Source organism: Pelodiscus sinensis, chromosome 2, assembly GCF_052426305.1.
Source record: "Pelodiscus sinensis isolate ZL-2025 chromosome 2, ASM5242630v1, whole genome shotgun sequence".
NCBI classification, from domain to species: Eukaryota; Metazoa; Chordata; order Testudines; family Trionychidae; genus Pelodiscus; species Pelodiscus sinensis.
Window position 1 is genome coordinate 192,757,673 of NC_143053.1, and position 15,878 is coordinate 192,773,550.

At 39.1% G+C, this 15,878-nt stretch overlaps 1 protein-coding gene across 1 annotated transcript in view; it reads left to right on the forward strand.

Moving 5' to 3' along the window:
- Nucleotides 1-15,878, forward strand: part of ZNF385D (zinc finger protein 385D) — a 518,904-nt gene that overhangs the window by 15,631 nt on the left and 487,395 nt on the right. Inside the window, exon 2 of the mRNA XM_089776010.1 lies at nucleotides 11,322-11,597. Within this exon, the coding sequence (XP_089632136.1) occupies nucleotides 11,322-11,597 (276 nt within the window). The remainder of the gene's footprint in view (nucleotides 1-11,321; nucleotides 11,598-15,878) is intronic.

Consider the following 15,878-nt stretch of genomic DNA (forward strand, 5'->3'; position numbering starts at 1 on the left):
CCAGTGCAGTTGTGCTTATCGGGCTGACACAGGTGGTAAAAGGGGCAGCCCAGAGGTCAAGTCTAGAGATAGCAGGTAGTTCCAGCTATGGGGAGATGATGGGAGTGAAAGCAGAGAAATTTGTAACTATAGGGGTGAACTCAAGAGGGACTAAAGAGGTCTAAAGTGTAGGTTGCCCTGTAACCATGACAACATATTATTCATTAGCTGTCAAAGGGAGAACATCAATCAACACTACCAATGCGGCTGCCAAGCCTAAAATCAAATTGACCGATTTTGAAGAGACTTGAAATTTCTAACTATTATGGGGGGGAGGGGTTTGCTACCACTTCCTTGATAACCTTCCTCTGTAAGTTGAAAATTTGAGACAGAGTGATAATTGGATAGATAGTCTATGTCAAGAGAGGGGGTTTGAAACATGGTTCTAACAACTGCTTATCTGAGAGAAGCGAACTCCTTTTGCTCCCTTTTGACATTCCTCTCCAACAAAGGTCCCAGTATCTCTCCAAAGGCTTTCACCAGCCATGAGGACCCAGGATTAATTTGCAGGTCTTGATCTAGGCAAATTCCAGTGCCTACAGAATTTCAATAAGCATCACTAACTGAAATTCAAGCAGAGGCAGGCAGCTTTGTGGGCTAGGCTAGGCTACTAAGAACTAATGCTGTAACTGCAAATGCAGGCAACTTACTTCTGATCCAAGAAATCTTATCCGATTGCTAGTTTGAAAAATTTTCATGACGGCGAACACTTGATTCTGTCACCAGATGTAAACCAGCTGGATTAGCAAGAGTATTAATTACCCAGGGGAGTTCTGCCACTCTGGTCTCTAGAATGCTACAGTGGAAGTGAATTTTTTTTCTTTGACTCCTGTACAGCCATTGCATAAGGCCCTCAACATTTCTTTCTGCTGGAATTAATGGCCTTTGCTACTGATTATCTAGCTTTATTCTCTGTCTCATCTCTTGCAGGATATTTGTTTGTCATGGTAACCGAGAAGGACAAATCCAAAGAAGGGAGGTTTATGAGAGACACTGGTATTTGATTGTTTGGTTGTTAAATCACCAACCCACCAGTACAGTGGTAAATTGGCAACAATTTATTCTTCCTGTGAAGCTCATTGCACTCCAGCAGCCTCTGTAATGGACTTAATGTGTGTGGCTATGCAAAACAGAATAATAGTTAGTCCTGACTTAGATAATTTTATTCTCAGAAGACACTCAGCTAACAACATAATTAGCTGTACTTTAAGTTAACAAAGTTGTCTCTCCTCTTGTCTGAATGGAATGTGCACTTTTGCCTCAAAACAGGGGAGGGAATTGTTGATTCATGACAGGGATATAATTTCTACCTCCTCACTTTCAATCCCATCTCAGAAACAAAATCCCCAGAGTTTAGTGAGATGTATTAGTTGAGCCAGTATACAACACATATTGTAGCTGTGTTGGTTTTCCACCCGGGACGGTTTTCTACTTTGCATAGAGCTATCCTGTCATGCAAAGTTCATTTTACTGGTAAGCATTATTGAACCAGAATTGGGTTCAGAGTTCCAGGGAAAATAGGCCTGAGCATTTATTCACAATGCCATTTAAGCTGGCTCAAATTTTTGAATTCTCAGTTTGCTAATTCAGTTGTAGTACACTAGTGCTCTTAGTGGCAGAGAACCTAGCTTGTGCTTCATAGTCACTGATCCAAACAAAACTGTTCACAAAAAGAATAACTATCCACATATGTCACTTAATTTAATACAATGAAGTTAAATTCTGTACTACAGTGGAAAGGAAACAACTTTAATACTTTTTAGGATAGATAACATAATTCATATCAATTGAAAGTGTTTAACTTTTAATTGCTTGCTTTTAAACATTTTGAACAGTTACCAGCTAGTATTAATGAGACGTTTCCTGCAGCTGCAAGCTGAATTTGTTTGTGCAGATAACCAGAATTGTACTTAAATATTTGTTTGTGACTCCCAAAAACATAGAGATGTAACTGTGGGTATACACTTTTAGAGATCATTCTTGAAGACTTCTGAGACTTCCTGGCTTCTTATTTTTCCCCACTATGCTATATAATGTGAATATTAGGATGTCTATGCACCTGAAGTCCTCATGAGAGTCAACCTACTACAGTTGTACTGCTGTAGGTTTGACTTAATGGGTTGTTTATGTGCCTCTAAAATATTGGATGGACTAGTAAACACAATTTTGAAAAAAACATCAACAGATGGTGAGTAGTCCTGTTGCTTTTAAAGTTATAGACTAACATGGCTATCCCTCTGAGACTTATCAACAAATGATGTACAACGTGTTATCTCCTTCATAGCTCTAACCCATTCCCACTTCAAAAAGAACAGAGAAGGGTCTGGAACCATAAAGTTTGGATCCAGAGCAGCATCTGAACTTCTCAAAAACAATTGTCAGTTTTCAGGGTTTAGCATTTTTGCTCAGACCATTTCTGTCCCTAACTATATACAAAATAAAATCCTCAAACACTCCCATGTAGGTGTACAGTCTAGAGTGGGAACAGAAGTGGCTTGTACACCCTGAGACTTGGCCATGTCTATATTTACTGTGCTGGAGATCGATCTTCTGGCATTTGATTTTGCAGGTCTAGAAAGGGCCTGCCAAATCGAATACTGAGGGTGCCCGTGGTTGAGGCTGGTACTCCTTGATTCGCAAGGAGTAAGAGAAGCCAATGAGAGTGTTTGCTCCCATTGACCTCCCGCTGTGGAAATGGCACCAAGCTCTATTCTAGCTATATTAATTACATAGATGGAATTGTGGATCTCAAGCAGACCTTCCATGTGTAGTACAGACCTGGCCATTAGTCAATATCTCTTGACCCCTCCCTCCGCAGTAATGCTGTTACATACTCTGAGTTTACTGTTCATGTGTAAAGAAAGTGCAAGCAAGGCATGATGTGACATGCTTCCTCTGCCTAAGTCTGTCATACAGCTCTGCTGCTGAAAATGCTAGCTTTGCTGCTCCAGGTTTCAGAAAGAGATAGCAACCACCAATATTTTATGTCTTTTATGTCCATCACAGGTGTGTAATGCAAGTAATAATCAAATTATTCAAATTTTATTTATTTATGATGTCATTTTGTTGCATTACATTCTTGAAAATTGTATTACTTTTTGTAAAATTAGACTAGAATATTTCATATAAATTCTATTTAGAGTTTCTTACTTTATTCCACACTCCAGAATAACTCATATAAAGTTGCTATATTTAACCTAGTATTGGTGATGTCCTATTATACTATTATAACTTATTTTGTCTACTTATTTCTGTGAAAACTAAGAAAAAGTATTATGAGTGTGTGAGTACACACACTGAGGTGGGATATTTATAATGTACTATATAATATTTAATTTTAAAGCTGAATGTATTGGCCAGAAGACATCAATATTACAGTAACTCCACTCTCATAACACTACAAGATTAGAGAGATACTGTGTTTGTAATCTTAAAATCATACTGCACTCTAGTGGGGAATGCTTTCAATGCAAAAGATGTTAGTTATTGCACAATGTATACAAACTGGAGTTTCTGACTATCGTCTAAATTCTAATAATAGGAAAATTAACATTATGTTTGCTTCTGTTTGACATTTGATTCAATGATGACTTTCTTATTTAAAAATTGTGCTCGATGGATAAAATATAACTCACTGATGTTGGATTGGTAGCTCCAGCAGATTCCAGAGAATTAAATTTCAGGGATCCCCTTTTTCTTCCCTGTGGGAAATCCTTACTTTCACAAAGAAGTATTTGGAGGCAATGTCACAAGAATGTTACTACCTCTCTCAGGTTTTCCTATAAGAAGATATGATGCAGCGTATAAAAGAGACACCATTGTTGCGGTTGGCATAATACATTTATTTAATGATAATTAATTATTCAATTCTATGTTATTTTTTTCCATTTGGTATTTGTCTTGGGTCCAATGGTTTAATCTTTGTTTAGATTTCTGAAATTCTATCCAATTTAGAGAGTTGACTGTATTTGTTAGCAGAGAATAAGCCAATAAAACTGACACAACAGATCCTGCAAGATGTTGACTTTACTGAGAGTAGCAAATGCTGAGCCGCCTCTCAGGTTTAGGTGCTTGTTCCTTGCATAATTGTAGCAAACTGTTCTCAGTAAGTATTCTTCTGTTTGCATGAATGAACTCAACATTAACTGCAGATGAACCAAATCTGTAAACGGAGATTGAAACTCTCTCAGATGTCAGGACTGGACTCTTAACTTTCAGTTTGCTCCTTATGTTTTAATTCCAATTCGCTTTCTGGTTCTGATATAGCCACAGCCTTGAGATGGTAGATGAGCAATGAAATGTCTACTATTCAAGTAGTTTTAAATATTTTGATGTAGCCCTATGGTTCTGAAATGTATATGATTGTGCCCCCACAGTCTTTGCATCTATAGTACTTTACACCCCCATCACCCTACTACAAAAATACATATACCAGTAAAGAATATGCAACTGTCACTAAACCATAAAAACTGTCAGATATTGATTCAAACAGGACCAATGACCCATTATAATAAGAGCAAAAGCAAAACTGAGATTGTGGCCAATGCTTACGATTAAATGTGCACATTTCATCAGAGAAAGTCAGAGGTGTGGACCACTTTGAGTTTAGAGGTCTCAGGCCCAGGCCCCTGTATCTAACTTCTCATCTACAGGGTCATACTAAAACCAAAAGAAAATATGAAAATGAACACTTGAGACATTTATTTATTAACTACTAAGTCATTATACCACTAACATGTATATTAAAAATGTAACTTTATTGTAAGTTTCCACTTGAACAATCAAACAAGCAAAACTCTTCATTTTAGGAATGCTTTTCTCACTTTGTTGTGTGCATACTCATTTATAATTGAAGAAAAATCTAATTTACATGCAACATCACTGTTAATGTTAAGCATTGTGACCCCATTCAAATACTCTTGTCCCATTGTAGAACGATGACAGTTCTTTACTTGTTTTAACACATTGAATGTGCATTAACCTTAAGCCACTGATGCAGGGAGACTGACACAAATATGTAATGCAATTGTGATATTGGGAAATACAGTCAACAAGCCAAAATTGAATATTTCTTGAAGCAGTTCTTTTGGCTTGCAGTCTAATTTAATGTTGGTGGAATGTATATGTTTCAGGAAGAAGATCTTATCACAGACATTTCTTGAAATTTCATTGTTGCACCTTTGTTGAAACTGTTTAGCTGTTGAATATAGATCTTCACTTAGTTCTCTGAACTTCCAAAGGAATCGAAAAAGGGTACAAAATTGTTGCAGTGACTAGATTTGATGGAGTCAATAATAACAAAAAAAAATTGACTCGATAATGCCTTTCTGCATCAGATTGAGATGTTAGGTTGCAAATGGTAGAAAACTCAGATGAAATGTTGATGCCCTGCGGTAATGATTTGGACTCAGAAAGGATTGTGTCTGATTCATCACAAATCTTTTGAATAACTTTAAGTCATTCAAGGTTATCCCTCTAGACATCTAATGTAGCATTGTGTGCTCCAATTATAAGATTAAGTTCATTTTTAGCAGATTCATCCAAATGGATGACATTAAAATGCATTGAAATTTGGATATATACTTCTGAATTGACTTAAGCTCAGTGCAAACCTGTGCTATGAGAATAAGAGATTCAAGCTCACTTAAAACCTTTCTCACAGAGTCTAAATGCTGTAAAACTGGTTTAAGACCATCAATTCGCACTGACCATCTCGTTGTTGACATGCCGTGAAGAGAATCTGGCAGATGCTGCTTGAGACTTTCCCACTTTTGAGGACTGCTACTGAAAAGGTTGTACAATTTGCTGGATTGCTCCAAAGTATGTGATTGCTTCCTTGCACAATTCAGCGCAATCATCCATGACAAGATTTATTGTGTGGTTGGCACAATTGAAGAAAATACAGTTTAGATTTTGTTCAAGAAGGACTGCTTGTACTCCGTTGAAATTCATAGCCATATTGGATCCATTGTCATGGGCTTGGCCAATACAGACTTGAAAATTTAATTTGAAGCCTCCCAGAATTTTTAATACACGAGTGGCCATTTCTTTTCTAGTTTTTTTGGGGAGTGAAATTATTGAACAAAATGAATTGTTCTTCATTTGAACGTCCTGCAACCTTTGAACTTACAATTTTAACATATCGAACAACCAAGGTTGTTTGTTCTTTGTGAGAATAATCTGAGTTTCATCAATAATAATGGAAGAGTACTTCACATGTTGTATCTCTTCAAGAATTGTTGTTTGCTCAAATAAACACAGCTCAATAAACGTGTTTTGTATTCTGGTAGACAGATAATGGACTTGCATGCATTTTCCACTCTCTTGAGATTCATGAACACGCTTAACATGGCCTAATAAAAGTTGGTCATCCTTGCTAAGAAATTCAAGTATACCAAGAAAGTTTCCATTTGTAGAGTCACTGATTCTAATCAACATATCAAGGAAAGCCAATCCCCATTCAGAAAAAAAAGAAAAAGAAAAAAAAATAAAGAATGACATTCAATATGCACTCAAAGAGTTTTTTCCAGTTATCAGTTTCTATGGTTATTTCACTCAGGAGTAAGTTTTCAGTTGAACTGTTAGCTAGTGATGCTCTACCAGCTGATTTCCATGAAATAGTGTTATCTTTATGCAATACTGAAGTTTTATGTGCAGGTATTTGGTCTTTCAACTTCCTCCGTCTGATTGGAGCATCAGCAGAGATTGGATCAGATAGTACTGATGCATTTGAAGTAATATTGTTAAAAATGAAACAGGGTACATTTTGCATGCTCCAGCACAGAAGCTAGTCTCTTGTGCAGATCTCTCCATTTGGGAGAGTTTTTGTCAGAAGATGAGTGGAAAAAGCACGATTTTCAGCATCTTTTAGTATATTACTTGGAATCTGAAAACAACTAATTTGAGAAACAACTTCATTGGAGAAACATTGTTCTTATCAAGAAGTCTAATATCAGGTTCTGTTGTTAGATGGTGTCCTGTGCTAATCATAATTTCTTGTTCTTGCTGTGCAGCATCTCTGAGGTCCTCATTTTCTGCCTGCACAGTCTCTAAATCAAGCGTAGATTCTGCAGCTATCACTGCTGTTGGCATTTCTGTTTCTTGATTAATGATCCCTTCATTTTGAGACAGTGGCATGAAATGTCACTTGTGGGCACAAAGGTTTCATCACCAGAACTGGAAGTGTCACTGTCTAATGGCTGAGGCATCTTTTTTACAACAAATTATGTTATTGGCTTTCAACTCTTAACTGCTGCTTCATTCTGTTGCTTTCACCATCTCTTACTTGCACCACTTTCAAATCTTTGCCTCATTTTTATAAAGGAGTACATTTAAAACACAATACATTAATTCACTAAAGGCTATTGGTTATATAAAATTTTAATTCTATATATACTTCACATTATATAATAATGTTTACTACAGCCTTATAGCCTTATTTCAAAGTCTTAAATTTCATCTGTTCATCTGCTAACATTTTCCTGTTTTTACATTCCTGTAATAACTGGTGAATTGTTTTGAATATGAACATGGGGTGATTTCCAGATTAGATATGAAGTTTATTAAACAACTAGAATAAAAAGTTTATCATCACAAAAAAAGCCTTTAAAAGTGAATCTAAAACTGGACAAAGAGGTAGCTTACAGCTGAGCCTGATATGGTTATTGTATATACAGACACATACGAAAAAACAGGAACACAAAAATCCCTATGCTGAGATAAACATCTAATTGAAAGGTTAAACTCACCTTCAGACTAACCAAAATCACCTTCCAGTAACAAATTAATTATTACTTTCAAAACCTCTAAACTATGTAAAGACTGTAAACAGGGTTTCATAATGTAGAATCCCTAATCACAGGAGCTTCTCCAGTCTCCAGTCACGTAGATGAAAACTCAGATGTGGCTGAAAAATTGGCGAAGTTCTGAGGTCTCACAATGATTTAAATCAATTTTTCAGGTATATATAGCTTCTTTTGTTGTCTCTGTTATAATTGCAAAGTGTATAAAAATGGAAATGACTTGGTAGAAAAATGTCAACATTTGAGTCCCCTATGTCTCCTGAGGCCTGGGCCAAATGGCCCTCATGTCCCTCCCTGCCCCCATAGGGCCTGGCGTAGGCCAACCCTCATTTATTGAAGCAGCTGTCTTTCCCTTCCCCCCCATAATGCAGTCAAGTCAGTCATTCAGAGGAATCTAAAGGAGCACAATATTTGAATTTGCATTGAGTTTTTCCATGTGAAGCACAAAATGCCTTGATTAAGTCTGCAAGTATCCATTAAGTTTGCAGAACTAGTATTTTGCCAAATAAATTGTACTTCACAGGGGACTGCACTCATATACCACAATGTATTCCTTCAGTAATGAATCCATCTTGTGTGTGTATGGAGCATGACTCACAGGGTTGTCTGACTTAGATGACTCCTGCAAACCCAATTTTTGAAGCTTCAATTTTAAAAGTTAATATTTGCGTTTATTTCACTTTAGCTTCTAGGAGGCTGACTTTCTTCTCCCTTCTCCACTGAGTTCACAGGAATTACTTTTCGTTCACCCAGATGTGTGAGGAGAATCACATGCCTAGCATAGCATTATGGCTCGATTTGCAGACTAACCCTACATTAAGTGATAATTCTTAAAGACTAAACTAAGAAACCAGGGCTGTGTCTACACTGTCGCGATCTTGTATAAAAGTAGCCACTCTTGCACAAAAACTTGCTGCCTGTCTACACTGGCCGCGTGTTCTTGAGCAAGTAATCTGATATTCTAATGTATGAAATCAGGGCTTCTTGTGCCAGAACTCTGACACTCCCACTTAGGAATAAGCTGTTTTGTGCAACTGTTCTTGCACAATAGGCCAGTGTAGACAGGCAACATGAATTTCTTGTGCAAGAAAGCCCTATGGTTAAAATGGCCATCAGAGCTTTCTTGCGCAACAGAGCGTCTACACTGGCATGGATGCTCTTGCGCAAAAGCACATATCTTGCGCAAAAGCATATGCCAGTGTAGACGCTCTCTTCTGGAAGAGTTTTTGCAGAAGAACTCTTACGCAAAAGAGTTTTTGCATGAGAACGCGCCAGTGTAGACGTAGCCCTTGAGTGCTTGTTTATTGTTTCTCTTTAGAGAATTTTGGAGCAAAGCAATGAAAAATGGGCAACATTTAAACAGAAACACAATCATGTTTGATATTTTACTCTTGGTTTTATGATAAATTTAGATTTTTTTTACTTAAAAGCAGTCCTGACAAATGCAGAAACAGTGAGCAGGATTTGCTACAGTATTTAAAGTGATTAATACAAGAGAGGTCTGTCTGCAAGTTGCAGGGTCAGGATTTTTGATGCTTCTCATATTTTCAGCTTTTTCGGGGGTTTTGATGGAAATATTGCAACATGGTCTCCACATCCAACACTCTCACTGGTATAGAAATGTATTGCCTGTCCCCTTTAGCCAGTCACAACATTTGTATAAAATACTGGAATGTACGTTTATCTTCTCCTCCATGCAGAGTTTAACATTGACATATTTATTATACTAGATGATATGTAAAACTGACATGTTACTTAAGCACAAAAAGAAAACCATATTTACTCTTTAAGAACTTTATTGGTTTTTCCACTAGCTCCCACTACCCTGAAATATGGTATTCTACTCATGCTTGTTAGCAGGACCATGGGGAGTCCATTCTTTTTCTAGTTTGTGGAGAGTGAGAGGCCGGAAGTCTGTTTAGATGGCAGAATCCCCCCACCTGGTAGTCCCACCCCAATACTCAGGAAACTTTAAGTCCTGTTTTTTGGGCAGCTTTCTGCCAGTTTGCTGGTTTTGAAGGATTGCCATCACCTTCTCTGATAACCATCCGGATTTGCCTGTGTTGATTAACTTATTAGCTACATCGAAGGAGCTATTGTCTCTGACCCTTAACTCATTCATAGCTGTGGTAAAGTGGGGTTATACATTACATCTTACATGTAAATGTATTTCTGTTATACTAAACAATTGTGCTTTCTAGGGAATGTTACTGTTAAGTTGTTATAGATCCCATCCAGAGCTTGCTAAAGAAAAGGTTAACTTCCCTTATGACTAGAAGAAAGAATATAATTACTTGTCCTTCATGTAGAATCCCAAAGCTTGACCAGCTGTGGAGAATTGAATCCTCATAGCACAGTATAAGAAGGAAATGAGTCGGAGGGCTGGGCTCTCAATCTAGTAGGAACAGGGGCTGAGCAGATTCTCTTACCCTTCCTTCCCTCCCCTCTTCCCTCCTCCCCCTTGCTGGAGGAACTTTGATGAAATGAGTCAAGTTTCACAACTTTGGTTTGGGCTTGGCTGAGGCAAGCCATGTCCTGTATCTTTGCTTTGTCTGAGAGAAACACTATTGTAGCTCACAGACATACCTCTGGGGTACGTCTAGACTGGCAAGATTTTGCGCAAAATCTTGCCGCCTGTCTACACTGGCCGCGAGTATTTGCGCAAGAACACTGACTTTGTACTGTACAAAATCAGTGGTTCTTGCGCAAATACTCCGACGCTCCCGCTCAGGGATAAGCCCTCTTGCGCAAGTATTCTTGTGCAAGAGGGCCAGTGTAGACAGCCAAGTTAATTTCTTGCGCAAGAAAGCCCGATGGCTAAAATGGCCATCGGAGCTTTCTTGCACAAGAGAGCATCTACACTGGCATGGATGCTTTTGCGCAAAAGCAAATCTTTTGCGCAAAGGCACATGCCGGTATAGACGCTCTCTTGCGCAAATACTTTTAACAGAAAAACTTTTCTGTTAAAAGTATTTGCGAAAAATCATGCCAGTCTAGACACAGCCCTGGTGTTTTAAACTCCAGTTGTTCTATTTGGCATTATTTAATCCTCATATTGGAACTATCAAAGTGCTCCATAAGGTCTGATAGGCACCATTCTCTGCCTCTCTCTCTTCTCCTCCCTTCCCATTTTGTGCTGGAAGAGAGAGAGAGAGAGGAGTACTTGCCCAAAACACAGTGAGTTAATAGAAGAGCTGAGAACAGAACAAAGGTTTCCTGGTTTGTAGTTCTGTGATCCTAACCACTAGAACACTGTTTCTTTCCTATAAGGGTTCATTCCGTCCTTTTTTGTTCAGCTTTGGGGTTTAACTAAGACTCATGAAAAGGAAGCAAAGGATGTCTAATGGAACTGTATACTTTAAGAAATAAAATAAAAAAAGAAATCTAACTAATAGTATTTCTCTCTACTTTCCAGGTGTTAAAATACTGTGCATTGTTCATGATGTTGGTTGATTTATGTATTTATTTATTTATTTTTAGAAAATATGAAGAAGCCCTGGAGCCCTGATGTACCCCATGGTAATCATTCTTACACCCCAGATTTCACAAGTGTACCAGACAGGGAAAGTGAGACAGAATTAACACCTGATGACAGTGAGGAAAAGAAAGAGGAGAAAAAACACACCAATTTCACTTTGTGCAATGTTTGTAACATTCAGTTGAACTCTGCTGCTCAAGCACAAATCCATTATAATGGCAAATCACATCAGAAGAGACTAAAACAGCTCTGCAATGGGAATTTTAAAAATGACAATGGTAAGCTTTAAAATATATATCTTCTCTCTTGTGTGAGGTGTCTGCACTTGTCTGCTTAGTTCATGCAGCCCTATTGAAACAATTTTAACTGTTGGTTCTTCGCAATATTAACATAACTGACTTTTGACAAAAAAGATATGAAAAATGTTCCTTATTGGCAGTATTTTTCAGCAATTCTTTTTGCAATATTCTTGGTTTATATACGCTCCTACTTCAGTTTCTTTGTCAGTAAGAAATAGAAGCAGCAAAGTTGATATCCTATGCCTGTAGCACTGCGGGGTAGTATTAGTTTTAAGGCTTTTAAATGACTTAAATATGCCTCCTTCAAAACAGTGGAATTAAATTGTCAAAATTTTCTCTGTGCAAGCCAGGTGAACTTGTACCACAGTTGATCTCATTATGTGCTGTATGATGGGTAAACAGTATTATTGATATGGATCTGAAAAATCTAATGATATATGGTAAATATGATTAAAATATTATATAGGCCTGATCCAAAGCACATTGAAGTTAATGGAAAGAACCCTATTTGCTTCAGTGGATTTTGGATGAGACCAGACTCGAGTATTTAAGCCTGTTGCTAATGTTTTTTTTCCTGAGTTGTTTCAAAGATTGGTTTAAACTTCGGTGAACACAATGTTGTTGCCCCAGGGTCTTCCTATACTCAGCTTGCATCTTACATGGTTTAAACCTGTTTAGTGGCTTTTGCTGTTTTCAGAATTTTATTGAGCTGTAAAGCCTGTTTACTAAAGTGTTTACTTTTTATATTTTTAAGGCAGTAGCAAAACTTGCTGAAATTAATTGGCTATTTGCATAATTTACGCTGATTGTTGTTTTGCATATAGGGATAATACACTCATGCTGCGTGTAAAGATATCTTTGTTGCTCATGTATTTTACAATAGGTGGTAAGAAAATCATTCCAAGCCTGATCCTGTTTGATTTTCTCATCCAGGACTTAATCTATATCCCACTGAGGTTGATTTAAAGACTCTAATTGACTTCAATTGGAAATGATCAAAGATTTTAATGAGACCAACTGACATCTGTGGGAGTTGTGCATGAGTAGTTTTGGTCACAAGGTACAGTGTTTTCCTATATGTAAACGAGGTGAATAAGATGCTTGTAATATAAAAACAATTAGATTAGGTAAAGAAGCAGGAGGAACCAACCTGAAACAAGGAGGAAAAACTATAGGCTTTTTCTAGGATTAGTGTAATTATTTATTATTTGTATTGTAACAGCACATAGTTTTAGGACTGTTGTTATGGGCATTGTACAAACACTGAGCAAAAAAAAATATCTGCCCCAAAGAACTTAGTGTACTATTTTGTATACAATGCCTTAAATTCTTAGGTCCTGATCCTGCAACATGTAGTGCTCTGCTGAACTTTTATGCACATGCAGCTCTACATTCATAGAATCATAGGATATTAGGACAGGAAGGGACCTCGAGAGGTCATGGAGTCCAGTCCCCTGATCCCATGGCAGGACCAAATACTGTCTAGACCCGTGGTCCCCAACCCGGTGCCCGCGGGCGCCATGGCGCCCGCTGGGCTCTTCACATGCGCCCGTGGAGCAATCTGGGCTGGCCCTACACCTGGGCAGGTGCCAGCCCCGTTCGCATGGCCGGTCCCGCCCCCGGGTGCGCCGCGCGTGCCCTGGCCCCGGCCCCGGCCCTGCCCTGGCCCCGCCCCCTGGTGCGCGGCGCGTACGAGGGAGGGCGCCGGGCACGCGGCGCTTATGGGGGGGGCGCCGGCCCCAGGTGCGTGGCTATGGGGGGGGCCCCGCCCCCGGGCGCGTGGCTATGGGGGGGGCCGCCCCCGGGCATGCGGCTGGGGGGGCCGCCCCCGGGCGGGCAAGTGTCCCCGTCCCCTGGCGCCCGGCGGGCGAATGGCCACGCCCCCTGGCACCCGACAACCTGAAAAGGTTGGGGACCAATGGTCTAGACCATCCCTGATAGACATTTATCTAACCTACTCTTAAATATCTCCAGAGATGGGGATTCCACAACCTCCCTGGGAAATTTATTTCAGTGTTTAACCACCCTGACAGTTAGGAACTTTTTCCTAATGTCCAACCTAAACCTCCCTTGCTGCAGTTTAAGCCCATTGCTTCTTGTTCTATCCTCAGAGGCCAAGATGAACAAGTTTTCTCCCTCCTCCTTATGACACCCTTTTAGATACCTGGAAACGGCTATTATGTCCCCCCTCAGTCTTCTCTTTTCTAAACTAAACAAACCCAATTCTTTCAGCCGTTCTTCATAGGTCATGTTCTCTAGACCTCTAATCATTCTTGTTGCTTTTCTCTGGACCCTCTCCATTGAAGTCAGTAGGGCTTTCTGTGGCTGCATCCAGTCTGTCTGCATGCTACAATTTACAGAACAGAAGCCTTACGTGATGTACCCCTCATTTCTGTGTGTGTGTGTGTGTGTTTTCTTCAAACTAAGTAAGTGCATATCTTACATTTTACAGTACTAAAATCCATTTCTTGGTGAAACTGAACCTGTGCTAACTTTCTAATAATAGAAAAGCAAACACCTTTGTTCCCACCCCACTGCCCTGGGGTCTTGTTCCTGCCCTTCACATTTTCCAAAGCCCTGCTCTCACTTACTCCGTACCCCCCAAGGTTTCTCGCTCTCCTTCACCATGATTCACACATTTTCCCAGTGCCTTTGCAATCAATGTAGAGGAGTATGCTTTTGTGATGCTAGTGCACAATCACAAGATTAGTGAAAATATCGGAGAGCTATTGTTCCTTGTTTTGTTGTCTGTGAATTATTCCCACAAAACAAGAAAAGTTTGAATGTTTAAGATTGTGAGAGGAGTAATAGAAATGGGGAATAGATTTATGTTCAGTAACAACCCATGTCTTACTTCCAAACACATTTGCAGTAGACTGCTGAACAGAAGATTAGGATTTAGCTGTATTATCTTTGACTGTATAATTATAACTTCTCACTACAGTCTTTATCTTCAAAATAGAAACCCAATATACTAAATATCTGACTAGATATAAACCTAATGGTAAAAAGTCACTATACTTTAGTATCTATACATTATTTAATTATAAATTACTTGGTCTCAAATATAAAGCCTGCTTATCAGGAAAAATAGTGTATAAACAGCAACACTACCATGGTAAAAACTGCAGCTCTGTGCAGGTATTGAATTTTTGAAACTAAGAAAAATATTTTAGTGCTTTCATTAAAGTAATTGCTTAATGCAATGTGAACTTGTGAGGTGCTGCTATAACTAAAACTGCTTCCCTCTGCAATAGTTTTTGTCAATATTTTAAATAAGGGAGAAAATACTGGCATATAGAAGATGGAGAATGTATAAAAATGCATATAAGACTACTTCCCATGACTTAAAAATTGCATCCTAAGGCATTATTTGTTCCTTTGAAATGTAGGAGCTATTTATTTCAGAGAGGCAGTTGGCCTGAGATCTTTAACCAAGCTCTGATTATTCAATTCCTGAATTCACAACACAGACCAAGAATTATTAAATATAGTGAGTCCTATTTACTGTATTATAAACTGAAATCTAAGTCTTTCAGGAACGAGGAGTAATGGTAGTTCGGAAAAGGAAACCTAGTCTGAACTACCTAGTCCGTGCCCCGTGTAGCCGCGCGGCACGGAGTCCGCATTAGCGGACATTTAAAAATGGCGGCACCTGGCAAGATGCAAATGAAGCCCGGGAAATTCAAATCCCGGGCTTCATTTGCAACTCCGGTTGCCTACATTACCACCCTAGTTCGAACTAGGGTGGTAGTGTAGACATACCCATAGATATGGATATCTAGAGAGAGCTATGTAGCTGTATCTCACAAGTAGCCATACCAGGATGGTGTCCACTAGGTGAGATGCTTCCCATCTAAATAGCTGGTTGTGAAGAGCACATTCAGGGTAATGGGCCATTGGGGAAACAATAGGCTCTAGATGAAGCTTATTCCACACCTGGTAAGCCTTCCACTGGATGTTTTATCCAGCCGGTAAGGAATGGATGCTATGAGTCTGCAAGGGCATGTGACCGGCCAACATGACTCCGGATTCAGTTTTAGGGAATTTCTCCTCCCCCAAACTAGGCTGGGACCTGTTTCTGAAACAAAGGATTCCTGCCGTATATTAAAGCTACATAAGGCAGGGAGTGATCTCATCTAATCTGTTGTTCTTCACGCCCCTAAAACTGAACACCTAGGAGAGGCTACGAAAGAAAAGGAGGTAGCACAAGGTATTCCAAGCTGAAAAACAAGTGAAGCTTGTGCCTTGAGAATCCAC